Here is a 27376-nt window from a genome sequence, read left to right on the forward strand (position 1 = left end):
GGTGCGCGCGCACCTCTTCGAACGGGCAGTGGTGCACGCGCACCTCTCCAAATGGAGAGTGGCACCGCCCGTTCCAAGAGGTGTGCGCGCACCTTTCCGAAGGGCGGAGGTGCGCGCACACCTCTCCAAGCCGCAGCCATCCCGTCCGGAGACCTGCCGCGTTCGTCAAACATTGACGAACACGGCAGCTGTGCAAACGGGATGGCGGCGGTTTGGAGAGTGCACGTGCACCTCTCCCAAGCCGCTGCCGTCCGGAGACCTGCCGACGTTTGGGGAGGTTTGGGGAGGTGCGCGCGCACCTACGGTCGTTCGGAGAGGTGCGCGCGCACCTCTCGGAATGGGTAGCGGTGCCGCTTCTTGCGAAAGCTGCCGCGGCACGTTTGCAGGCTGCCGAAAGCAGCAGCTTTGCAGACGGGCCGTCGCAGCTTTCGCAACCGGGAACCGGTTCCATCACACATAAAAAAAAGGCAACCGCGCGCGTCCGCGTATGCACAAGAAAAACCCGTTTTGCGCATGCGCAAAACGGTTTTTTGCGCATGCGCGTGCATGGACGCACGCACGCGGCTCCCACTTTATGTGTGATGGAACCGGTTCCCAGTGACTCTTTTCCTTTTTCGGGTTGCCGACCCCTGGTATAGGTGGTACCTTGCTCAATAGTAGTGACTGTGAGAGGAATCTTGGAGTCCTAATTGACAATCACTTAAATATGAGCCAGCAGTGTGCTGCAACTGCCAAAAAAGCCAACACAGTTCTAGGTTGCATTAACAGAGGGATAGAATCAAGATCACATGAAGTATTAATACCTCTTTACAATGCCTTGGTAAGGCCACACTTGGAATCCTGCATCCAGTTTTGGTCACCACGATGTAAAAAAGATGTTGAGACTCTGGAAAGAGTACAGGGAAGAACAACAAAGATGATTAGGGGAGTGGAGGCTAAAACATATAAGGAACGGTTGCTGGAATTGGGTATGTGTAGTTTAATGCAGAGAAGGATGAGGGGGGATATGATGGCAGTGTTCCAATATCTCAGGGGCTGCCACAAAGAAGAGGGAGTCAAGCTATTCTCCAAAGCACCTGAAGGCAGGACAAGAAGCAATGGATGGAAACTAATCAAGGAGAGAAGCAACCTAGAACTAAGGAGAAACTTCCTGACAGTTAGAACAATTAACCAGTGGAACAACCTGCCTCCAGAAACGGTGAATGCTCCAACACTGGAAATTTTTAAGAAGAGACTGGACAGCCATTTTTCTGAAATGGTATAGGGTTTCCTGCCTGAGCAGGGGGTTCGACTAGATGACCTCCAAGGTCCCTTCCAACTTTTTAAAAATTATTATTATTATTATTATTATTATTATTATTATTATTATTATTGTTGTTGTTATTTGTGTGAACAGTGGGCACGTGTGCTTACTGCTTGTGTGAATGGAGCTGTGCACACGTGGTTGCCCACCACTCATGCAAAACCAACCCTTCTCTCCCTTGTGGATCCACAAAGCCAGAAAGGTTGGGGAATTCTGGACTAGTACATACATGTGGAACTCTGTAGTAATTTAGCTCAATAATATCTATCTTTGAGTACTCCCTTTTATCTCCAGCCTATTCAGCTCTTTATTTATAAAGCAGTGTTTTTCAAGCTTGAAAACATGATGTGTGGACTTCAAGAATTCTGGCCTGGTGACTGGAGAATTCTGAGAAATGAAGTCTTAAACATCATGCTTCCAAGTTTCAGAAATATTGCTTTTAGTAACTTCAATTCACTCTGTGTAGGTGTGTGTGTGTGTGTAGTTGCAGGATATACAGTATATACGGTATATTCCAGGGGTGGCGAACCTATGGCACACGTGCCACAGGTGGCACGTGGAGCCATCCCTCTGGGCACGCACGCCATCACCCCGGAAGGAGGTGGGGCCAGGCTCCTCCCCTCCGCTTCTCCACGTGCGCCTGCGCTCTCTTTCTCTCTGCACTCTTGAGTCAGAGCAGGTGCAAGAGCTGCGTGGATCAGGGCTGGATGGTGCAAGCAGCTGCAAGCGTGAGTCCAGGTAAGTCTGCAGAGCGATTTTGCGGGGGCCCCCATGGCCAATCCGGGTGGCAGAGGCCTTTTACAAGCCTCTGGAGATCGGATTGGGCCACTGGGGTGCTGCAAAATTACCCCGTGGATTCGAGCTCGGGAAGGAAGGAAGGGTGATCCATGCGGGGGGGTGGGGGTGAGAAAATGGCAGCGGTGGCACGGCGATCCGTGCGGGGGAAAGAAACAGTGGTGGCGGCAAGGAGATCCATGTGGTGGGGGAGAACAGCGGCGGTGGCACGGTGATTCATGTGGGGGGGAAATGGTGGGGGAAAGGAAATCCATGTGGCTGGTGGGGAGAACAGTGGCGGCACGGGGATCTGTGTGGCAGCTTGGGGCAACAATCTTCCCTCCCCCTGCCATGGCAGGCGGCTACTCACCATGCTGTGGACCATGCCTGGAACCCCCAACGAGATGGCCCGGCTTCCCCTCGTCGCTGCTGGCCGTCTGGGCTCTGTGGCCCCACTGATTCTAAGGTAAAAGCAATTAAGTTGGCTCCAACCACAACAAATAAGGCTGAATTGCAAGCTTTTCTGGGGTTACTTAACTTCTATCATGCATTTTTACCCCACAAAACAGCAATTGCAGAACCTTTACACAGGCTGTTAGATAAGAAAACTCCATGGATCTGGACCAAGGTCCACGAACAGAGTTTTACAAATCTTAAACAACTTTTATCTAGTGATTCAACCATCACACATTTTATAGAAAATAAGCCTATCTGCATCGCGTGTGATACATCCCCTTATGGGGTGGGCACGTATTAAGTCATATAGAGGAAAATGGGGAGCAAAGGCCTATTGCATATTACTCCCGAACTCTGTCCAAAGCAGAAAGGAATTATGCACAAATTGACAAGGAAGCACTGGCAATTGTGTCAGGAGTAAAAAAATTCCATGATTACCTGTATGGCAAGGAGTTCACAATTTTTACTGATCACAAACCATTGTTGGGGTTGTTCACAACTGACAAACAAACACCACAAATTCTTTCCCCAAGAATGCTGAGGTGGTCCATTTTTCTATCCGCTTATGCTTGCAAACTAGTCCATAAACCGGGAAAGGACATGGGCCATGCAGATGCATTAAGCAGATTGCCAATGATGAGCAATGACCCTGATCCAGCACTGGCGGAGCAGATCCTACTCATCCAAGATCTTCCAGATTGTCCTCTACAGGTGAAGGATATTGCTGCTGGCACCACAGCAGACAAGGTACTGAGCAGGGTCAGCTCATGGGTAGCATCTGGGTGGCAGTACAAGAGCCCGGGGCTGGAATTCCAGGCATATTTTATGAGGAGGCACGAGTTGTCTTCTCATAAAGGATGTTTGCTGTGGGGTAGTAGAGTTATTATTCCAGAGAAATTGCGGGAAAGGGTCTTACAATCGTTACACGAGGGGCATCCTGGCATAGTAAGGACAAAATCACAAGCTAGGAGCTACTTATGGTGGCCTGGTCTTGACAAAGCCATAGAGGAGCAGGTAGCAGGGTGCTACACATGTCAGAGGTCAAGGCCAGAACAGCCACAGGCTCCCATTCACAAATGGGAAGCAACTCACACCCTATGCTCCAGGTTACACATCGATTACGCTGGGCCTTTTCAGGGACAATCGTTCCTGGTAGTGGTTGACAGTCACTCTAAATGGCTAGAGGTAGTCCCAGTCTCTAGCATGACCACTGCAAAGAAAATTCAAGTGCTTCAGGAACTATTTGCCACTCATGGGTTGCCTGATGTCTTGGTCTCTGATAATGGCCCACAATTCACATCTGCTGATTTCCAGGCATTTGCCAGAGCCAACTCAATTAGACATGTCACATCAGCGCGTTTCCACCCATCGACTAACAGTTTGGCAGAACGAATGGTGAGGACAACCAAGGACGCATTGAGGTGCATCATCAGTGGAGATTGGCATCACCGGTTAGCTCAGTTTCTTTTGGCGCAACATACCACTCCATGCACAGCTAAGGGCAAGAGCCCTGCTGAGTTGCGTTGGGGACGGTGACTCATTACTAAGTTGGACAGACTGCACACAGAGTGGCAACTCAACAGGAGCAACCAGACACCACCAGAGAATTGCACATTGGTGAAAAGGTTTGGGCCCCGGAACTATGGTCTAGGGCACGGGTCGGCAACCCGTGGCTCTGGAGCCGCATACGGCTCTTTGAGCCATCTCCTGCGGCTCCCAGCCGCCCGGTGCACACGCACCTCTTCGAACGGGCAGTGGTGCGCATGCACCTCTCCAAATGGAGAGTGGCACCACCCGTTCCGAGAGGTGCGCGTGCACCTTTCCGAAGGGCGGAGGTGCGCGCGCACCTCTCCAAGCCGCCGCCGTCTTGTCTGGAGACCTGCCGCGTTCACGGCAGCTGTGCAATCGGGATGGCGGAGGTTTGGAGAGTGCACGCGCACCTCTCCCAAGCCGCCGCCGTCCGGAGACCTGCCGACGTTTGGGGAGGTTTGGGGAGGTGCGCGCGCACCTCCCCAAACCTCCCCAAACATCAGCAGGTCTCCGTACCTCTGCGCGAACGGGCAGCGGCCCCGCTTGTTGCGAAAGCTGCCGCGGCCCGTCTGCAAAGCTGCCGAAAGCGGCAGCTTTGCAGACGGGCCGCGGCAGCTTTCGCAACAAGCGGGGCCGCTGCCCGTTCCGAGAGGTGCGCGCGCACCTCCCCAAACCTTTGGAGAGGTGCACGCGTACCTCCGCGCGAACAGGCAGCGGCGCCGCTCTTTGAGAAAGCTGCCGCGGCCCGTCTGCAAAGCTGCCTCCTCCGCTCCCTTCCTTCGCCCGGCCTGCTTTTCCAACCTCACTTCCCTCCCTGCCAAAGCTCCTCCTTTTCTACTCAAACCGATTTTCGGGGTTGCTCGGCTTACACCCATTGGCGAGAGACCCCAAACGTCCCTTTCTCGCTGCTCCTCCCTCCCTGCCCACAGAGGCTCTTGCCCTCCCCTGGCTCGTTCAACGGGGGGGGATTAGGTCGGGTACCCCTTTCCCCCCCTCGAGAATGACACGTGTAAACCTCAAAACGACCCCGGCAAGCTTCGCGCAAAGCCGCCAGGCAGACCCGCGAGCTGGGGCTCAGAACCAGCAGCTGGAGGAGAAGAAAAAGACGGCGCCGTCTGAGGAGTCTCTTTTTTGGCTATCTTGCTCTGCCCGTCTCCCGCTTGAAAGAACCTCCTCAGCGGATCGGTGCGGTGAAGAGGCCGGGCTTCCTTCGGGGGGCCTTTCATTCCTGTACAAGGGGGAAGGGGAACTCTGTGCTTTTGTGTGTGCGTGTGTGTGCGTGTGTGTGTGTGTGTGTGTATGTAAAGCACGAGAGAGGGAGGAAGAGGGGGGGGAAAGCGAGGTCTCAAGCCCTGATGTTTCCTGCCTTCCACTGCCAGTGGCCGCCCCGCATTCTTAGCATTCCTAGGCTGTGACTCCGAGGTCGTCGTTGCCGTCTCCGCTGAGCAGCGCCGCTTGGAAGAGAAAAGGAGCAGGACAGGCACGCTCGCTCCTGCCCCACCCCTGCGCTCTTCCTCGGCCCACTGCGTCGGCGCTGGGTCATGTCAGCCAGCTGCGCGTTTCCACGGCTGCTCCCCGGCCTGCCGGAAGGCCCCGGTGGCTGCTGGGGCATCGAGAGAGGTGCCGGTGGCTGCTGGGTCGTCCTGGCGGCCGCGCTCTTCCCCGGCTCGCTGGAAGGTCGCAGTAACATGGGGGCTGCATACAGACGCCGGCAGCTGGTCACGGGGCCCGGTGAGTCCCTCTGCGGCCTCACCGGGTGTCGGGCGTGTCGAGCCTGACACCGGGCAGTCTCCCTGGCGGCGTCGGTCGATCGGAGGATGCAGCCGGCGTGCGGAGGGCAGGCCCCCAAGATGAGGTGGGCCTGCGCTAGTGGTGTGCGAGGATGGCAGGGGTGGCTCCCTGCCATCCTCGCACACCTCGCAGACCCCCTGGATCTCCCCCAACCCTGCCCGGCCCCCACAGGCATCCCTCCTCAGGAGCAATATCAAGGTGGCCACGCCCACCCATGCTGCCATGACTACCATAGCCACTCCCACTCAGTGGGCCACGCCCACCTGGCACCCGGCGATGCATAAGTGGGTTTTGGGTTGCAGTTTGGGCACTCAGTCTCTAAAAGGTTCGCCACCACTGGTATATTCTCTTAACTGCAACTGACATTGTGTGTATATAAATATAAATAAAAATGAATATTAAATGCAAGTTCCATCATCCCTTTAGTTTGCCTACCAGATTGTTCCCCATTAAAGTCATCTACTTTAAAGCATCATAGGGGATGGCTTCCATTATAGCAGAACAGCCTTCTGACAATTTTTAAAAGATTTATTGGTTAAGAATGCTGTAGAAATTTAAAATCTGTATTCAACTACTTAATTGAGTGAATAACAGCTGTGCCTCTTTAAATATATTATGTGAAACAGAACAGGCAACCCTCAACTTATTACCACAATTGGGACTAGAATTTCCCTTCCTAAGCAAGCTAGTTGCAAGCTAGTTGGCTATGGTTAAGAAAATTACTACAGATGTTAAATGAATCATGTGATTCTTAAGCAAATTTGGCTTTCAGTACCACTGTAACTTTGATCACTAAACAAATGGTTCTGGTGTTCGTTTCTACATTTGGGTAAAAAAAAAAATTGCCTCCTGGGCACAAAAATCCCTGACATAAGGACTTTCCCTCCCCAGACACCCAAAAAAGCTTGATCTTTAAAAACTAGAAAAAGCACAATTTTTAACCATGAAATTTAACACTGAATCTCATTCTGGCATCCGTTTTTACATTAGGGTCAAAAAAACTTTTTTACTAAGAAACATATACAGGGCAGCCTAGAAATGTCAGTTGCTCCTAACCATTCCCAAGCACTCCGAGTTTGTTGGTGATGTTCATTTTGCTCTCCAAGTTCATGTTGACCTAAACTGATCCCTAAGTGGAATTTCCCCAAATAGGATTTTCCCATTTATTTTACCAGGAAACATAGATAGGACAGCCTAGAAAACTCAGTGCCCTCCTAACCATTCCGAAGCATTCCAAGTTTGTTGGCAATGTCTATTTTGCCCTCAGAGTTCATGCTGACTTAACCCTAACCTAAATGGAACTTTTCCGAATAGGAGTTTCCCCTGTATTTTACCAGGAAACATAGACAGGACAGCCTAGAAAAGTCATTGCTCTCCTAACCATTCCCAAGCATCCTGAGTTTTTTGGCAATGTTCACTTTGATCTCCGAGTTGATGTTGACCTAACCCTAAGTGGAATTTCTCTGAATAGGATTTTCCCCTGTATTTTACCAGGAAACATAGACAGGACAGCCTAGAAAAGTCAGTGCCCTCCTAACCCTTCCTAAGCATCCGGAGATTTTTGGCAATGTTCACTTTGCTCTCTGAGTTCATGTTGACCTAACCCTAACCCTAAGTGGAATTTTCCAAAGTAGGATTTTTCCTATGTATTTTACCAGTAATCATAGTAGAGGCTAGAAAAGTCAGTGCCTTCCTAACCATTCCCAAGCAGTCCAAGTTTGTTGGCGATGTCCATTTTGCCCTCCGAGTTCATGCTGATCTAACCCTAACACTAAGTGGAATTTCCCCGAATAGGATTTTCCCATGTATTTTACCAGGAAAAATAGGACAGCATAGAAAAGTCAATACCCTCCTAACCATTCCCAATCACCCTGAATTTGTTGGCAATGTCCATTTTGCTTTCTGAGTTGGTACTGACCTAACCCTAGCCCTAAGTGGCATTTCCCTGAATAGGATTTTCCCATTTTTTAAAGCTCTGGTCCTATTTTTTTAAAGTTTTGTTGGAGAAAATTCCTTTTCATTACTTTATATTATCGGAAATTTTACATCAAGTTTTCTCTGTGGATATTTTGTTATGGTATCTTTTTTTTTGTGTGTGTGTGTGTGTCCTTAAAATAAAGAGCTGTTTTTCTTTACAACATGTACAAAAAGAGATAAAGCTCTCTGGGAAGTCTTTGAAAAAAATGCTACCTCACAAACTATATTTGAAAATTTAAATAAAAAATTTGATGGCTCAGCAATGCTTTTGAATCAATTTCAGGATACTACTCAAAGGTAGAGAATAACAGCTGGACCTGATCTGGAGTCTGTTAGATTAGAAACTGGATTGGAGCTTCCAAACCCGAAGGTCACAGTGCGTCATCCGAGAACTGCATGCTGTGTCAAAAAGGCTGAAAGGCCACAAATACAAGAAATTCAGAGATAATAAATTTGATGCGGGATGAACTGGACTTTCTTGGTAAAATGAATGGACTTTGGAGAATGGATTTACTATACTTAACCAGACAACAATTGAGAAGAAATGATGCTTACAGGGAGACTATACCTGAACAATGGTTGCTGCAGAGATATTTACAACAAAGATTTATGACTCTGGAAAATGAGATGTTGGGAAAGTTCCCAATTAAAATCTTAAAGAAAAGTTTTATTAAGAACCAAACAAGAATATTTGATCCTGGATGCATGAAAAATGATTGCAGTGACTTGTAGTAGATAATAAGAAGCTGTTGTAGACTTCCTACGAGTCAGTTACAATAATAGATTGTTAACATAGGGCTTTGAAGTTTAACTTCGCTGTTGGTTTAACCTGTTAACTATTTTTTCTTTTTTGGGGAGGGAAGAGTTTGTGTAACTTTTTGAATTAAAAAAAATACATAGCAGCTGAAATTAAAGCCAAATTTTGCTTCCTATACATCCAAATATACTATATATATGCCCTTTTATTGAATCTTCTCAATATATAAAACATCAACCACCCTTGCTGCTTGCCTCTTTAATCAGGTTTCCATATTAAGAGTAATAGTTTTGAGAAAGCTTTCTGCATTAAATGAAATGTTCACTACCTATATTTTTTCAGTTCACCTAGGTCAGCAGCTCCCAACCTTTTCTATACCCCGCACCCCTAGAACGATTCTGATATATTCTCGCACCCCTTACAAGTTTGAAATATAGGTAACAAATTATGCATATACACTAATATTTGAAACTTCTAAACCCAAGTTTTTGAATATCGACTCGCATCCCCAGGGGGTGCAAGCACCCCTGTTTGGAAACCCCTGATCTAGGTATTAGCTAGATTGTAATCAATTAAGGGACGCGGTGGCTCAGTGGGTTAGGACGCTGAGCTTGTCGATCAGATGGTCAGCAGTTTAGTGGGTCGAATCCCAAGTGCCGCGTAACAGAGTGAGTGCCTGTTACTCGTCTCAGCTTCTGCCAACCTAGCAGTTTTAAAGCACATAAAAATGCAAGTAGAAAAATAGGGACCACTACGGTGGGAAGGTAACAGCATTCCGTGCACCTTTGGCGTCTAGTCATGCCAGCCACATGACCACGGAGATGTCCTCGGACAAGCGCTGGCTCTTTGGCTTTTAAACGGAGATGAGCACCGGCCCCTAGAGTTGGAAACGACTAGCACGTATGTGTGAGGGAACCTTTACCTTTACTTTAATCAATTAAAAAAACTAGAAAAGGTCAGTATCTTCCTTCATGTGTTTCTCCCATTTTAAAATATAATCATTAGAATTTGACCTACACAATTATAATTAGAACTTGCATAGAGTTAATAGAATGGGGTAGGAGTCACATGTTAAGTTCAGAATAGTTTAAAAGAGTTTAGATATTGTTTTCCAACTATAGGAATTGATAGACAAAGACTTGTGGCCTTTTCTCACTGTTATAAAGTCAATGGTTCAATTTATTTTCTTTATAACTCTTTAGCTATTAGACAGAGCAGTGGCAATTTGCTACTGAAGCCCCATTACTGGCTCAAATAGGTCTCAGTAATCAAAATATAACACAAGGACCGATTAAACAAATGTCAGGGTGGAGAAATAAAATAGCATTGAGAAATTCTGCTCAGGAAGAACAGAACGATGTTTCCCAGCAATAGCAAAATTGTATTATACCATCTTCCTCTTCTTCAAACAAGTGCTCTTGATTTTTGTCTCGGTGTACAGAAATTTGATCCAAGAAATGAGAACAAAATGATTAAAATCTTGCACCAGATAGAGTGACAATCTCTTAGGATCCTAGTAAGTAGATACTATGCCACTTGCACTTGTGCAACTGTTCTTTGGTGTCAAATGCTCTGGATGAATTCTGGCGAAGTAAAACAATAATGAAAACACTATTTAAATGTGTACTTTGTTAAATTGTAACATGTAACGGAAGGTGTGTATGTTCTTTAAATTTCCAATTTCTAATTTGATTGCATCTTCCCCGTTGCTTTTTTAAATATTCAAATGATGACAAGTTTCTGTACTTCATACAACTAGATTTAATAAGTTATTACAGAAAAAAAAATAATTCCAAACTACAAAGTTGAAGCAGTTGTAAGCAATAGCAGCGTGGAGCTTCATGTTTAGTCACAGTACTGCAGTTCCATACAAAGCATTAGTCCAAGCCAAAAAATAAAAAATTAAAGGTAAAAAGCTTTAGGGTTACTAGCAAAACCAGTCTAAAGAGAACATGTAATAAAAGATATGGTACACTGAAAATTAGTCAGTTAAAAAAAAACAACTACAGAGATCTTAGCTGTGAACACTCATCTCCATTATTTTAGACAGCAAATTACAAATACCTAATACTTTATACCCCAACAGAACAACATCCAGAAACAAACCAGCAAAAAAGCAGAAATGTTTTTCCTGTATTAGCACCCTGAATATCTACTTGTTGCTAAACAATGTTAAATAAATTTAAAATGTGCAGAATAACATAACAGGTCTTGCTCTTCTCCTATGCAGGAGTAAATCATAGCATGAATATTAGAACAGACTGCATGGCTAAGACAGAAACACTACAACAGTAGAAATTAAGAAAACTTTTTAAGTGGAAAAAAGGAATGCTGACATTATACAAACTGGTGTAAAAAGCATCTACATAAAAGGCAGGTTTAACAAAAATAGTTTAAAAAATCAATCTGTGACTAATCTTTCACTCGTATCTTGCAAGTAGAGATGTCACAATACTGAAATATTAACATAGGAGATTTTCTCCCAGTAAAGCACTGTATTTTTGTACTACTCTAACAAATATAATGGAATTTGTAATAACTGCATATTTGTAATACATTTTTTTTAAATCCTGCTTTCCTACAAGGCAAGTGTGTAGGCAGGAGTGTAAGCACACACTCACTTCATTCCATTCTTGCAGGAGTTTGATAAATTCCTCCTTTACTTCTACTGTATTATGCTTTTACAATTTTGTTCCAACCACAGAACCTAGTTAGAGTCTAAATTTTACTATTCGAAATTGCCTGTACATTACTTACAAAGAACTCACAAAGGCCAACTCCAGATATTTACACAAGACATCAAGTGACAGCTTCCCTTCAGCTGAAGTCCTCATAAAAACAGATAAAATCTGACCACTGACATATCTGGAGAAGGCCACTGTATCTTCTGTTTATGTAACACCAGTTTGAGTTGCAGGATCAAAAGCAAGGTTTTTCAAACTTGGTGTCTTGAAGATGTGGGTACTTCAACTTCCAGAATTCCCCAGCCATGCTAGCTGCAAAAGTTTGGGAGTTGAAGTCGACATATCTTCAAATTGCCAAGTCTGAGAATCACTGATCTAAAGGAAGGGATAACAGTATCCAGCTTCCACACAGAGGTTTTGCTAGTATTGCAGTAAATGGGTAGGACAGGCAAAGGTGGAGATGAACTACAAAAAAATGATGCAATGTTATTTTTGTAGCAGCAACAGATGCTGTTCTTATGCTATAAGAGGCCTAACACAAGAAAGGGAGAAATATACAAGCAGCTTGAAAAAAGTGCTCAGATCACGTAATAAGGGTTCCTATACATGCATTAGATAGCACTAACTATGAGAAACTTACACTGTATGGTACACTGTAACATTATGTAGATACTATACAAATTTCCTCCATTTGTTCTGAGTTACCATGTAAAGAGGCGCAGGGAAATGCAGCATGAAGGACAGGTTTAATAAATAAAGCATGGCAGATCACCCAGAAGCCATTTAGGAGAGATTTAAGGGAATAGTTCAAAAAACAAAAATGTCCATAAAGAGGATGGATGGTTGAGTACAGAGGAAGTGACTTAGCCAAGCCTTAATGCTGCGCAGTTCCATTTATTTTTCACCCGTGCACCCACTATGCAACAGTACTGGATGTGCCCATGGTAATGGTAAGGAAGCAAATTGGTAGGATGCTAAACAGCCAAGATTGTAGACCTGTTATTTCTACAGACTGGAGTGAATTACAACAGCAACAGTGTTTGTTAACATTGGTGTTGTACAAATCTAGACAGCGAACTGGTACTGTGACATCCCTATTATCTTCCTAAAACATTCTGATAAAGGAAAAAGCTTCTAAAAAATATCACATCATTTTCCTGCTTCATTCTGTAATTTTATTGCCCAATTATTCATTACAGTTTTTCAATCATTTCACATATCCAACCATTTTCACACCATTGTAAACCACATCAGCAAGTTAATACATAAAGCTTTGCATTTCAAAAAACTAGACACTTTAGTAACAATATTACAAAGGTTTTTTTTAGCTTCAAAAATAACTGAAAATGAAAAAAATAAACTTTTAAAGAATTAGCATCATAAAATTAATTTATTCCAAGTAAAAATACAAAATAATATTAATGACATTGACCAGATATGAAAGTCTCTCCCAGAAACAACTATATTAATGGTTGAGAAAGCATTCCTTAAAGAAAATCTGAAATAAAAATGAAAAATATGTCAATGTTTAAATTTCTCTTAGCAAAAAATCTTTCTAAAAATAACAATGAAAATCTGTCTCAGTACAAAGGCTACATTACTATTGAAAAAATACCAGCATGAAGAAAAGGTACATATTTGACAGTAGAAAAATGATCTTAGTGAATCACAATGTCTAAAGTTTGCAATGAAAATAAATTTGCAATAAAGATTTATGCCTTTTTTCTTTTCTTTTTTCTTTTTTATACAAACAGTACAAACAGTATTGCACATAACAACAAATAGTCGAGGTTAAGTTGCTTTCAAAAAGAAAACCGACTAGTTCAAGTCTCGCATTGAGGGAAGGCCACAAGTGGGCCTGTGGTACCCAGGGGCTCCTTCATCCAGTTGCAGTTCAGAACAATTTGTTTCAAAAAATAACTTCTTTTCTGGAAGGACCCTCTCAGAATAATGGGGTAAGATATTAACAACTGGGGGAGGGGGGGACATTCATTTACAAAACAAAAGGGGAACTTGTTATAATTTAATAAACTAAAAATTATCTTTAAAAAATACAAACAGAAGAACTCTCACAATTCTGGTCAGTCGTGCATAATCGCTTGATTATAAATATACAAATTAAGGGCAAAACAGGTTTTTCACCTTCTGTTCACAACTTCCAGCACCAAACCAATTTGTTTTTAAATTTCCTTGCTCTTATTCATTTTAATCTCATCATTTACATAACTTCCAGCATCTCTCCCCCGGCTTTCTCCTTTCTTTCCAGCTATGTTTGTATGTGGGAAAGGGACATTTCTTCATAAATGTTTATTGTTTCACATAATTAGGTAGACTTCGGTAGGATAGCTATGATCTTCAATACAGTTATAAAGCTCTAACTTCATTTTCAAAAAAGCAAATAAGCATGAAAAAAATAAAGTTACCCATCTGTTAAATCATTTCCTCACAGAATTAAATTAATATATATTTTTTCTGAATAAACTTACTTAGAAAATATTTTCTTTCCTATATTTCAAAATTGAGGTATTGCAAAAGATCATGTCAGTCAGAAAGCATGCCTTTTTTCTTTAAAAAAGAATAATCTGCCAACTATTGAAAACTGTCTAGTTACAAAAAGTAGTGCATAACAAATCTTGTATAGATGAAAAAAAGAAGGGAAAAGAAAAAAAAGAAAACCCCAAAGAAAATAAAATAGATTGCTGGGCTAGATAAAGCAATATCAGAAAAATGCCCAGGAGAAATTGCAAAAGGGATACCAAGAAGAATGAATATTTTTAAACCAGTAAAAAACTATTTTTTTCAACAGAGAAAGATTTTCTCCCCCTCCCCCCAAGCCAATAATTCCAACTGAATACTAAAAGAACATGTAGAAAGTTACAACATTAACAAGGCCATCACAACACTCAAAATGGGGACGTTTCAACATCTACTATGCAGCGCCATATCCACTCAGACTGTCCCCAGACCTCCAAAACTAGGGATGGGGGTGGGGGGTGGGGGAAGAACAAACCCACAGAAAACCCAGAAAAATAATGTACACATTCTCACATTTTCATAAATAGCACACTAACATATGTTTATGTGTTTGCCTTGTAGCCCCATATTATATGCTAAAAAAATGTCCACTGTTCAGATTAGATCTCAAATATATTCAAGCTTCACAGGATACATCCAGGATTTAAGAAATTAAATATCATACCCAAGATAATTTTTTGTATGCAGACATTTCTTTAGCACCACTTTTCCCAATCCAAATGTGCCCCATTTATCAGCCACTATTTAAGCTGGTAGTGTACATATGCTATTGTGAGCTCTTTGGTTTTCTGGACATGGGCTGCAACTACATAAATAGGTGCAAGCGTTTATGAGATAGGAACTAAGAGCTCAAAATTTATTTTGTGAGTGAGCATATGTATTTGCTTCTATGGTTGAACTTTCAAGAGTGTGAATGGTAGACATAGAGGCTTAAACAGTTAGTTTGATCACAGTACTAGACATAATCACTTTACTATATAAAATAAATTGCACAATATAGAACAGAGCACCGCAAAGTACTTCGTCTATCATTCACAAATCTGTTTAAGGATATTTCTACATCTATTCTTTTTAAAAAATATCTGTTGTAATATAGGCGATACGGCTATGGGCTGATTTTAATTTCAGAAGCATCTACACAGACTTAGACATGCCTTCCTCCAGTCAGGAACCTGTGTGCATATGTGTGTGTGTGTGTGTGTGTGTGTTTTAAATTATTTGATTGAGTACTTTGTAGCCTACATAGAATCTTAATTGGTGCACGGTGGGTAGATTTTTGTATTAGATATCTATAAAAAATTTATTGCATGCGTCAACCTGATTAAACATGCAGTCAAAACTATTGACCTTCCTTGGAAGCTTTCTGAATGCTATACTGATCTTTCAGCAGCCATTACTGTTTTAAATCACATAATTATCTTTTTAAATGATACCCTAGCTTGAATAATGTGGTATTAGTAATACCATCTTAATAGCAGCAAAAGCTATTGCAGCATACATTTACATAACACTAAAAGGCCTAAACAAATAGGAAACCCTCAGCAAAATAGGAAAGGGATGGGGAGATGGGAGTGGAGAAAATGTGATCCAGCTTATGAGGTATCATCCTTATCAGTAAAAATAGAGAGCAACTAAAGATTGTTTAGGGTTTTTCCTACTCTGAATGATTGCTGAATATCCACTGTAAATTTTTGCTACATCTGCCACCTACTTGTGAGTGTTACCTTTGGTAAATCATGTGCTAGGGGCAAATCAAAGTTTCTGAAAATAAGTGCATGCTCCAGTTTTAAAATAAAAGTACATAATTTTAAAAAAAATCTTAATCACATATACACCAACCTAGTGGAGGCTGATGACCATAGCAGTCTACTTATTGTTAGCTGTGACAAGTCTCAGGTAAGAAATTAAGGTACCAAGCAGATGTTTGTGTGAATCAAAGTGCAAAATCAGTACAGTTACACTCTGCTAGGCTTGTATTATACTGGACATAGTGTTCAGTAATGTGACTGTAAATAATCATAATCATCATCATCATTATAATCATAACCATCATCATAATAAAAAGACCCATCTCTTCATTAAAGTCAAGGATGAATGCACAGATTTCCAGAACACAAAAGCCCTGAGGCAGCACTCCTTTCCCCTTCAATCCAGTCAGCTCCAGTACTGCTGGCCTTCGGCCTGGGCCTCAGCTCCAACGGAAGGGCACGTGGCGGGGCCGGTCGCCTCCTTCCTTCACGAGCGGCTTGTGGAACTCTCGTCCAGCCCGAGAATGAATGCTCGCCCAACAGTATTCACAGTAATACTGCAAGCAGGTAACATTGGCACAAAAGAATGGAGCAAATTTTCCACCACAGCGAGTACCCTGGCATTCATCACACATCTGATCATCAAGCACATATGGCTTTACTTCCACCTATAAAAGGAGACAGGTACAGAGTCAATCAGTAAATACAGAGCATTTGTGAATGACCCTTGCACGTCAGAATGGACTCTAGTGCAACCTCTCACAAAGTAGACAAGAGCCACAACTCCCCAGCTTTAAAAGGAAGAGAAACAGTTTTCTGGCTTTAAGACATCACACATATTGAATAGAAGGGGTAATTTTAATTGGTATATCCTGTCATATCATGCTGTTGCAAATTTAAAAAGTTGTATCAGAAAAAATACATTTCCATGTTTCACAGTATTTGTAGAAAAGCTTGGTTTTTGTTATGCAAATTACCAAAGGAATTCTGCCTTTAATTTAATCGTTGTTAAAATATTGCTGTCATTTCTTTCTCTATTACAAGGAATGTTTAGCATCTCTTTTTTCTCAAGTTTAACGTTGCAACAGATTTGAACTGAAAGGCCCATACAGATATTCCTCACTTACTGACCACAATTGGGATTGGCAACTCTTTTGTAAGCGGTGCAGTTGCTGTGTGATGTCATGGACCGTGCTGACTTATGATATCAATTCCAGCTGTGGTCAGTAATTGAATCACCACGGATCACTAAGCGCAATGTCATATGACCATAACTTGTGACATCCTCCGGCTTCTCCATTGACTTTGTTGGTTGTGAGGGTTACAAATGGCAATCACATGACTGTGGAACACTGTGACCGTTATAAATGCATGCCAGTTGCCAAGTGCTATGATGGCCACTAATTTATGGACCAGTTGTAAGCCTATTTTTTTACTGCCGTCGTAAGTTCAAAGAGATGCAAATAGAACAAAGTCAGAAAGTCAGCACTCTTTGTGAAACCATCAGGTATATCTGAGTATATTCCATGTTAAAATATAATTGCCTAAATATTCTATTAGAAGTTCTACTTTTCACATACTGCCTTATTTTTCCTGTAAACATATTAAACACTATGATCAAAACATGTAATCCTACCTGTTCAAAAGCATTTTTGAAAAATGTACTAATTTATATTATAGTCTTAGCTTCTGTAAAGCAATTTTTAGCCACATTGGATAATCCTGGATTATAGTTCAATGAATGGTCCAACTTCACCAGGCATCCATGCAATTTGCCTGCAGAGTTAAGCCAACCAAAGATGCTTTACTTACCCGTTTATCGATGTCATTGTGTTGGAGCTGGACAAAGCGTGCACTAATAGCAGCAATATAGCTCTGCTGATTGGAGAAAGCCACTCTACCAGCACCTTTGGGGTACTTTAACTCTGGGTCTGTATCAATGCCAGCATAGCAGACTCCTCCATACAAACGATCCATAATCATAGCTAGTTCAACTATAAGAGAACATGAATAATGGTAAAATGGCCATAATTTAATCTTTAGAATTTCTGGCACTTCTATACTGTTAATGTTTTTACTTATTTCTTAGGAAGCTGATCCCTTAATTGTCTTCCATTAACTACAAAATGTTGAGAGCAATGGGGAGGGGCAAAAAGAGTTAGAAAGACCTTCCTCAGATTGAACATGCAGTAAACACCCAAGAAATCTGATATAGAACACCTCTGACCTATCACACAAGAGACAAACTTATAAAGCAAAATTTCATTAGCCATAAGAAAAGAATACCATCATCAGCATATTATTATAACTAAAAAATAAGTTAAACTGCAATTTCAACCATTAGAAGGAATAGGTAGTATTTCAATACGTTTTTTCCAGGAGTGTATGTTTGAGATAATTAATCTAAATATCAAATTTACTTTGGATGCCAAATATCCAAAGGAAGAGATTATTACCACCACTTCCAAATCCTCTTCCTAAATGGCTCGAACCAAAAACTGAAACTTATGATATACATGCTATATTAATAAAAATAGAATCGATACATCAAAATCAGTATCCTGCATTTGAAAAAAACCTTGAGTTGATTTTAAACAATCAAATGGAAGAGTAAAGCAATCTAGGTATCAGCTATGGTTAAAAAGTCCAATTTAAAGTAGCAAACAATAAAATTTGAGAAAGCAATATAAAAGGACTAAATCTAAACATTATTAAAATTATTTAGACAATGGACAAAACTTAAAAGAAACAGATACAAATAAAATAGTAAACAAGGCCACTAATTAAAGATGTTACAAACATTGAGACAAAAGCTAAAGTATTAGCCAATGCACAAGGAAAAGTTTCTCTTTTGAAACAAGTTGTTTTTATAACTGGATAAAAGAAATCACATTTCAGTGATTCTGTCAATAGTTGATATAATAGATGGTTGTATACAGCACATAGTCTAAAGCAGTGCTTTTTTTGTAAAAGAAAAATGTGCCAGAACTCACACATGTCATACAACCTGCCTTGCCTACCCTAAAAGGTTCCATCCAAAAAAGGTGCTGGAACTCCGTTCTGAGCGTTCTATGAGAAAAAAAGCCCTGGTCTAAAGAAATAAATGTAGCTAATTATTTGAAAGAAGTCTCAGCTCAACATTTTTAGATTAATAGCAGAGATGATTCTCAATTACTGACTACAGTTGTGACTGGCAATTCCATTGCTAAGTGATGTGATCATAAGTAAAAGTCATGTGATCATGCAGACTTACAATGTCAGTTCATAAGTTCCAGCTGCGGTTGTTAAGAGAATCACCACAGGCCCACATTACTGGACAGTGACTTTTGACTTCTTGTTAGCTTTCCTAATGAAGGTTTACAAATGCACCTTCATTGTAAATGCACGCCAGTTGTCTAGCACCCAAATTGCAATCACATGACCACAGAGTTTTGCAATGGCTACAAGGACAGATAATCTTTTTGTTCAGTGTGCTTGTAAACTTTTCATGGTCACTGAATGAGTGGTGGATAAGGGAATGATCTGTAGTTATTCTCAAAGCATTTCCTGATACACCTATCCCATTAGTGAACCAATATGCTAAAATATGCATGTCAATATTGGTCAATATATTACACTCAATGATTGGTAACTATGTTAATCTGGATTAAATTGGATTTATTAAGAGCAAACAGATTGGAAATCCAATTAGGTATATTCTTAACATTCTATATTGGATTTAAAAAATTGGCCTTTTTATTCTAGATGCTTACAAAGTCTTCAGTATGTTGGCACAGTCATTTTTGCTCAAGAAAAGAGAAAAATACATATTTGGAGTTAAATTTATAAATGTAGTACAGAAATTATATTTTAAATTAAATGTGATTGTAAGGCGTAACGCTATAGATTCACAACATATAATTATACAGAGAGGAACAAAATCAGTTTACCCATTCTCTGCTCCAATCTATGTCACTGAAAGCCCTTTTATACAATTTAAACAATAACATTGGTAACAACAGTTATTGATAACAAGGCTTCCCTTGAAGACCACTCGGAGGCTCCAACTAGTACAGAATGCAGCCGCGAGAGTTGTCTTGGGAGTTTCCCGGTACTCCCATGTTACACCTTTGCGCCGCGAGCTGCATTGATTGCCAGTTGTCTTCCGAGTGAGATTCAAGGTTCTGGTAATGGTTTTTAAGTCCCTACATGGCATGGGTCCGGAGTACCTCAGGGACCACCTGCTGCCGGCGTCAACTTCCCTCCGCCCTGTGCGTTCCCACAGAGAGGGCCTCCTCAGGGTGCCTCCAGTCAGAGAATGTCGGCTGGTGGCCCCCAGGGGGAGGGCCTTCTCTGTGGGCGCTCCGGCTTTATGGAACCAGCTGCCAGTCGAGCTCCGGATGGCACCGGACCTTCGCTCCTTCCGACGCGGTCTGAAGACCCATTTATTTGAACAAGCTGGCCTGGCCTGATGGGGGATGTTAGGTTTTTAATGGGGTTTTTTATATTGTTATTGTCTTTATCTGGGCTATTATTTAATCCTTTTTAATTTTTGTATTCTCTATTTATATGTGCCCTGTTCACCGCCCTGAGTCCTTCGGGAGAAGGGCGGTATATAAATATAATAAAATAAAATAAATAAATAAATAAATAAATAACAGTAAACCCTCATGAGGAAGCAATTTATACATGCTCTGATGATACCATTGTAATGTTGCCTAAGTCAAATCAGAAATTCCCTTTGGTCAAAGAAGAAAAATTAAAATAATCATGCAATAGCATGGCTAAAAATAAATTTTAAAAATGCTGAGGCATTGTTTACCAACATGATTCCAAATTAAAGCACCATGTAAGGCAGGGGTCTTCAAACTTGGCCCTTTTATGACTTGTGGACTTCAATTCCCAGAAATCCTCAGCCAGGCACGCTGGCTGAGGAATTCTGGGAGTTGAAGTCCACAAGTCATAAAAGGGCCAAGTTTGAAGACCCCTGGGGTAAGGGATAAAGTTGCCATAAACAATATCAGATTTTTTGTCTTCCATTCAATTGTGCCAGTTTCTTACGAGACCTGAACAAGTCCCTGCAGTTTTCTTGGCAAGACTTTTCAGAAGTGGTTTGCCATTGCCTCCTTCCTATGGTTGAGAGAAAATGGCTGGTTCAAGGTCACCACCCCTCTGGCTTTGTGTCCAAGGCAGGACTAGAAATCAGTCTCCCAGTTTCTAGCCTGACCACTACACGAAATAGGCTCTCATTACAATTTTAATTTCTCCTCCAGTTTCATGTTAAAATCATTAATTTAAATTTGCTAATGCATAAAACTGAAGATCAACTTAATTATAACCCTCATCAAAAAACTGTGTCTTCTTCAGTGCTTTTTTTGTAAAAGAAAAAGGTGCTGGAACTCACACACCGTCATACAACCTGCCTTGCCTACCCTACAACGCTCCGTTCTGAGCGTTCTATGAGGAAAAAAGCCCTGGTCTTCTTAAAAATAACTCTACTTCTTAAGTTATTTAAATCATTTCTAAATACTACATATTTCCTTAACTAGAAAAAAATATGTATAAGTTCTATCAGTCCTTAAAGATGAAGAAGTCACTTTACACTTACAGATTTCAAAATAACTATTCTTGAAGTAGAGAAAAATATTAAAGGGCAATGTCAAAAAAATATGCCACATTATGAAAGGTTCTTGAATGCTGTTTAAAATATTTAGAGGATTAGAAACTGGGGATAAAAATAGACATATTGTAGATACAGAAACCGTTAATAGAGGTCTCTCAAATCAATTAGAGAAAATGTATTGAAATAAATGCAATAGTATCATAGTATAATTCTTCAGGCAAATAGTTCAAGTACTATTTTTAAAGAGTATTGGGAGGTATGTGGCAACATTAGAATGTACTAGAATGGCGTTATAGGATTGCTCCAATGTCCAACAATTTTGGCAGTCCAATTTTAGGTAAGTATATGTACCTACACCATCAAATTTTAGGTAAGTAAATACCGTATATACTTGAGTATAAGCCGACTCGAGTATAAGCCGAGACCCCCAATTTTACCCCAAAAAACTGGAAAAAGTTATTGACTCGAGTATAAGCCGAGGCTGGGATCCGCCGTTCTGCAAGCCTCCGCCGCCGGCAGAGGCTCGATCCGCCGTTCTGCAAGCCTCCGCTGCCCCATTCTCTCAATGGGAGGCTTGCTTCGGCTGATTTTCTTTTGGCAGAGCCATCCATACTGGAGGTGGATGGGGGCAGGGCTGGTGCACGTTTTGCCTCTCTCGCCCGGTGGAGAAAAGGGGGCAGCGGGAGCCTCTGGGTGCCCAAGCCACGTTGGAGGGTCTCCAACCTGTGTGTTTGTGTGTGTGTGTGTGGCGGGGGGGGAAATCAAATTGGATCTTTTTATTGATGTATCGTACTTTTATTCGGTATTAGGTTTTTATGGATCAATTATGAACACCCGGGGTCCCTCTGCGACTTACGGGCGGAATATCTAACTTCAGAGCCATCCTCTCCGGCTGCGGTGGCCTGGGGGAGGGCAGCGCGGGGCTCTAGGAGGTACTCAAGATAGTTGGGGGGGATCCAACCTGCCGCGGGGGGTGGGAGTGGGACTTTAGTCACAGACGGCGAGAGGAACCTTCGGAAGGGGAAGCGGGAACGAAGAGAAGATGAGGGTGGAGCGATCGGGGAGCCGGTAACTCAAGTTCCCTGAATGGCTTTCAGCACTGGAGAAAATGCAAAATCGCTCGAGACCAAACTCGAAGGAATCAGCTGCCGGTGGGAGCGAGGCGATCTGTGCGGTCCCGTGACAGCCAGTCGGGCAAGCAACGCGAAGAGCGGCAGGGCTTTATTTTTGCACCGTGGAGCTCCCCCTCCCCCTCCTCCCAAACTCCCCCTCTCTACCCCTTCCCCCCACTTCCCAGAGCTGAATACAGGGTATTATCTGGGAGGAGTTTGATTCTGTGACCCCTGATGAAGTGGACAGGATTATGGGGAGGCTGAGCTCCACCACATGTTTATTGGACCCGTGCCATTCCTGGCTGGTTTATGCAGCTAGGGAGAGGACACGAGGCTGGTTCCAGGCGGTGATATCTGCTTCTTTGAGTGAGGGTAATTTCCCCACCGTCTTGAAGGAGGCGGTGGTGAGACCCCTCCTCAAGAAGCCAGCCTTGGACCCAGCTGTGTTGAACAACTTTCGTCCAGTCTCCAACCTTCGCTTTCTTGCGAAGGTTGTTGAGAGTGTGGTGGCGCATCAGCTCCCTCTGGTCCTGGATGAAGCGGATTATCTGGATCCGTACCAATCGGGTTTCAGGCCCGGGTACAGCACGGAGACGGCATTGGTCGCTCTGGTGAATGATCTCTGGAGGGCCCGGGATAGGGGATGTTCCTCTGTCCTAGTCCTATTAGACCTCTCAGCGGCTTTCGATACCATCGACCATGGTATCCTACTGCGGCGTCTCAGGGGATTGGGAGTGGGAGGCACGGTTCTTCGGTGGTTCTCCTCCTATCTCCTGGGACGTTCGCAGTCGGTGTTGGCAGGGGGGCAGAGATCGGCCCCTAGGTCTCTCGTTTGTGGAGTTCCTCAGGGGTCGGTTCTCTCGCCTCTCCTGTTCAACATCTACATGAAACCGCTGGGTGAGATCATTCGTGGTTTTGGAGTTGGGTATCATCAATATGCTGATGATACCCAACTTTTTATTTCGACCCCAAACCACCCCAGTGATGCCCTCGCTGTGATGTCCCGTTGCCTGGAGGCGGTTCGGGTCTGGATGGGGAGGAACAGACTTCAACTCAACCCTGACAAGACTGAGTGGCTGTACATTCCGGCATCCCGGGACATTCAAAATGTTCCATCTCTTTTTATGGGGGGTGAGTCTTTACCCCCCGTGGATAGGGCGCGCAACTTGGGAGTCCTCCTAGATTCGCAGCTTACCTTAGAAGATCATATAGTAGCCGTGACTAGGGGGGCTTTCGCTCAGGTTCGCCTGGTGCGTCAGTTGCGGCCCTATCTAGACCGGGAGGCCTTGTGTACGGTCACTCATGCGCTCGTGACCTCTCGTCTTGACTACTGCAATGCTCTCTACATGGGGCTTCCCTTGAAGACCACTCGGAGGCTCCAACTGGTACAGAATGCGGCCGCGAGAGTTGTCTTGGGAGTTTCCCGGTACTCCCATGTTACACCTTTGCTCTGCGAGCTGCATTGGTTACCAGTTGTCTTCCGGGTGAGGTTAAAGGTCTTAGTGATGGTTTTTAAGTCCTTACATGGCATGGGTCCGGAATACCTCGGGGACCACCTGCTGCCGGCGTCAACTCCCCTCCGCCCTGTGCGTTCCCACAGAGAGGGCCTCCTCAGGGTGCCTCCGGTCAGAGAATGCCGGCTGGTGGCCCCCAGGGGGAGGGCCTTCTCTGTGGGCGCCCCGGCTCTGTGGAATCAACTGCCGGTTGAGCTCCGGATGGCACCGGATCTCCGCTCCTTCCGGCGCGGGTTAAAGACCCACCTATTTGAACAAGCTGGCCTGGCCTGATGGGGAGTTAATTTAGGGTTTTAAATATTTGTATATTTTATTGTTTTATTTCGGGCATTAATTTAATTCTATTTTAACTTTTGTATTTTTGTATTTTTATTATATGCCCTGTTCACCGCCCTGAGTCCTTCGGGAGAAGGGCGGTATAAAAATTTAATAAAAATTAGAAATTAAAATTAGAAAAATTAACCGGCGGCGGAGGCTTGCAGAACGGCGGATCGAGCCTCTGTCGGCGGCGGAGGCTGGATCCGCGCTCCGCAAGCCTCTGCCGCCGGCTGGATCCGCGCTCCGCAAGCCTCTGCCGCCGGCGGAGGCTGGATCCGCGCTCCGCAAGCCTCTGCCGCCGGCTGGATCCGCGCTCCGCAAGCCTCTGCCGCCGGCGGAGGCTGGATCCGCGCTCCGCAAGCCTCTGCCGCCGGCTGGATCCACGCTCCGCAAGCCTCTGCCGCCGGCGGAGGCTGGATCCGCGCTCCGCAAGCCTCTGCTGCCGGCGGAGGCTGGATCCGCACTCCGCAAGCCTCTGCCGCCGGCTGGATCCGCGCTCCGCAAGCCTCTGCCGCCGGCGGAGGCTGGAGCCGTGCTGCGCAAGCCTCTGCCGCCGGCGGAGGCTGGATCCGTGCTCCGCAAGCCTCTGCCGCCGGCGGAGGCTGGATCCGCGCTCCGCAAGCCTCTGCCTCCTCTTCTCCAAAAAGGCCTGTTGGAAAACTGCAAAGAGCAGAAGCGGCAGCCAGGAGCCCACCATCTCTCCTCTGCCGCTCGCTCTTGCCGCTCCAGCCCTGGCGAGCCAAAGAGACAAAAGGCCCTGAGCGATAGGAAGGGTATCTCAGCCCTAGAGCGGGAGGGGGAAGGGAAAGGGGGGGGGAGGAAAGGCCCGATCGCTTTGTGTTACCTGCCGTGAAACCAGTCCTTGCAGGCGTCGCACTTCGTAGGGCAGCCAGGCAGCGGAAAGAAGCAGGCAGCCAGGGCGCGGAGGTCCAGAGACCTGCCGACGTTTGGGGAGGTTTGGGGAGGTGCGCGCGCACCTCCCCAAACCTCCCCAAACTTCGGCAGGTTTCCGGACGGCGGCGGCTTGGGAGAGGTGCGCGCGATCCCGGAAGCACCGAAGCCTCGGCCGCACGCAAGTCCTCGGTAAGTTCTTTTTTTTTGTTCACTGGAGTATAAGCCGAAGTGGATTTTTCAGCCCAAAAAGTGGGCTGAAAAATTCGGCTTATACTCAAGTATATACGGTGCCACTTACACTATCAGAATTGTTATCATGGATTGAAGGAGAAAACAAAATATTAAAATCAAAGACATTATTAGAATTATTTAATGGCACTAAAAGTATTTACAGCCCAGAAATAACATTTCATTTTAGACCTTTGGTACTCCAAATTATCAGAAATAGTTTTTAAGGCAAAAGCTTATGGCCACTATACACAAAATGCGGAGTTTTTGATACAACAGCTCTGTTCACCTAATCTGCATTTTTTTTATTAGGTTGCTATAGATACAAAATCAATTTAGTGACATTTGGCCTCCACAATATACCGTATTTTCCGGCGTATAAGACGACCCGGCGTATAAGACGACCCCCTACTTTTAATAAGTTTTTCAAGGTTTTTTGTCTTATACGCCGGAAAATACTTACATGCCCTGCCCTCCCTGTCCGTCACAGAGGAGGCGAAGGCCCGACTGGCCCCGCCGGCCCTCCCGCTGCTCCCACGCTTCTGCCGGCCCCTGAGGTACAGCGTTTCCCGGGCGGCAGGCAGCGCCAGAGGGCAGCCGCCACTCCGCCACGGCCGGCGCCCCTCCTGCTTCCCCCCCCAGGCCTTGAACTTCTCCCATTCGGCGCAGGGTGGGGCAGCTCCACCCGCAGCCTCTTTTTCATGTGCCGCATCCCTCTCACCGTCGGCCGAGGCGCGCTCAGCCCGGGCTCCCGGTCCCTCTTCCCGGCCGGCTTCCCGCCCTGCCCCTTATGGAGCTGGACTGGGCGTGCAGCCTCTCGGTGTGGCTGCTTTTCCTGGGCAGCCTGGCGGTGTGGCTGCTGCTGCGCGTGGGGCTGCTGGCCATCCTGGCAGGCGCTGGGCCGTCCTGCCGCTGCCCCTCAGCGCCGCGCTCACGGCGGCTGCCTGCTGGCTCGTCTCGGCCAGCACCGCCCGGCGGAAGCGCAGCATCAGTCGGGAGCAGGACTTCCCTGCCGGCTCCCTTCCGACGCTCTTCCCTCTGAGGCAGCTGCTGCCTCAAGAGGAAACAGCGTCGGGCGGGAGCCGGCAGGGCAGTCCTGCGCACGCGTGCACTCCCCAGCTGCTAAGGAGCAGCTGGGGAGTGCGCGCGTGCGCAGGACTGCCCTGCCGGCTCCCGCCAGACGCCACCCACTGATTTTCCGGCGTATAAGACGACTGGGCGTATAAGACGACCCCCCAACTTTTGAGGTGATTTTCATGGGTTAAAAAGTCGTCTTATACACGGTACAAATACGGTACAAATTGTGGAATGAACAGGAGGTTTTAACAATATATGAATATATACTGAGCATATTCTTGTTTTTTAATAATTTGAAATAATGTGAAATTTATTTTAATTTTTAATTGGTAATTTTTTACAGTATAATTTTAGTGATTCACTAATAAATTTAAAAATTAATACCTTTTTAAAAGGCTGTTTTTAAAGTGTAAAAAACCCAACTCCAATGTGAAATTTATTTCCAAGAATGTCTCTGGGATCACCAAATGTCTCTTATAAACTATTTAAAAATGAAAATGTTAAGTAGCTACAAGAAAGAGGATGAAAATAAGCAATGATAAGAGAGAATATTGAAGACAAGCTAATAAGGGGGGTGGGGGTTGTTATATTATTTTATTTTTCCTCTTATTTTATTTTTTATAGGATGTTTTTCTATTTATGTAAGCCGCCTTGAGTCACCACGTGCAAGTAGGCGGTGGCAATACAAATTTTCTAAATAAATAAATTGGTGAAATAATGTACTTTGGAATTTTTCCATAGGCATCTGAACAAGTGAGGGGTAAATAGCAACTTTGTTTGTTATGTCATTATGCAAATGACAATTTACATTCTTATACATGACATTATGGGACAATTATATAATCTCATCACTTGTACAATGATGTCATAATGCATAGATTATTTTGATATCTTGGGGCTTATTACAGATGTTGCTGAACCTGTTATATCCCACTGGAAGGCATTTTTTAAATGTTCCCTCAGAAATCATTTAGTGAACAATGTCAAAATTCTAAAGAAACCCATCAGTCCAAAAAAGTTGGGGGTCCGAGACATATACTAAAGAACTGCACTTTGTAAATTTGAACTGAAAACTG

General features: G+C 44.1%; 1 protein-coding gene across 7 annotated transcripts in view; it reads right to left on the bottom strand.

Annotated features, from left to right (window-relative positions):
• Window positions 1–10174: 10174 nt before the first annotated feature.
• The window catches only part of CPEB3 (cytoplasmic polyadenylation element binding protein 3), a 97837-nt gene continuing 80635 nt past the window's right edge, over window positions 10175–27376 (bottom strand). For all 7 annotated transcript variants that reach the window (XM_081328889.1, XM_081328887.1, XM_081328888.1 and 4 more), the window contains 2 exons: window positions 17368–17549; window positions 10175–16223 (listed from right to left, as the gene is read on the bottom strand). In XM_081328889.1, the coding sequence (XP_081185015.1) occupies window positions 15996–16223; window positions 17368–17549 (410 nt within the window). In that variant the 3' untranslated portion in view covers window positions 10175–15995. The remainder of the gene's footprint in view (window positions 16224–17367; window positions 17550–27376) is intronic.

This window comes from Vipera berus, assembly GCF_964194415.1.
Source record: "Vipera berus genome assembly, chromosome: 5".
Lineage (NCBI taxonomy): Eukaryota > Metazoa > Chordata > Lepidosauria > Squamata > Viperidae > Vipera > Vipera berus.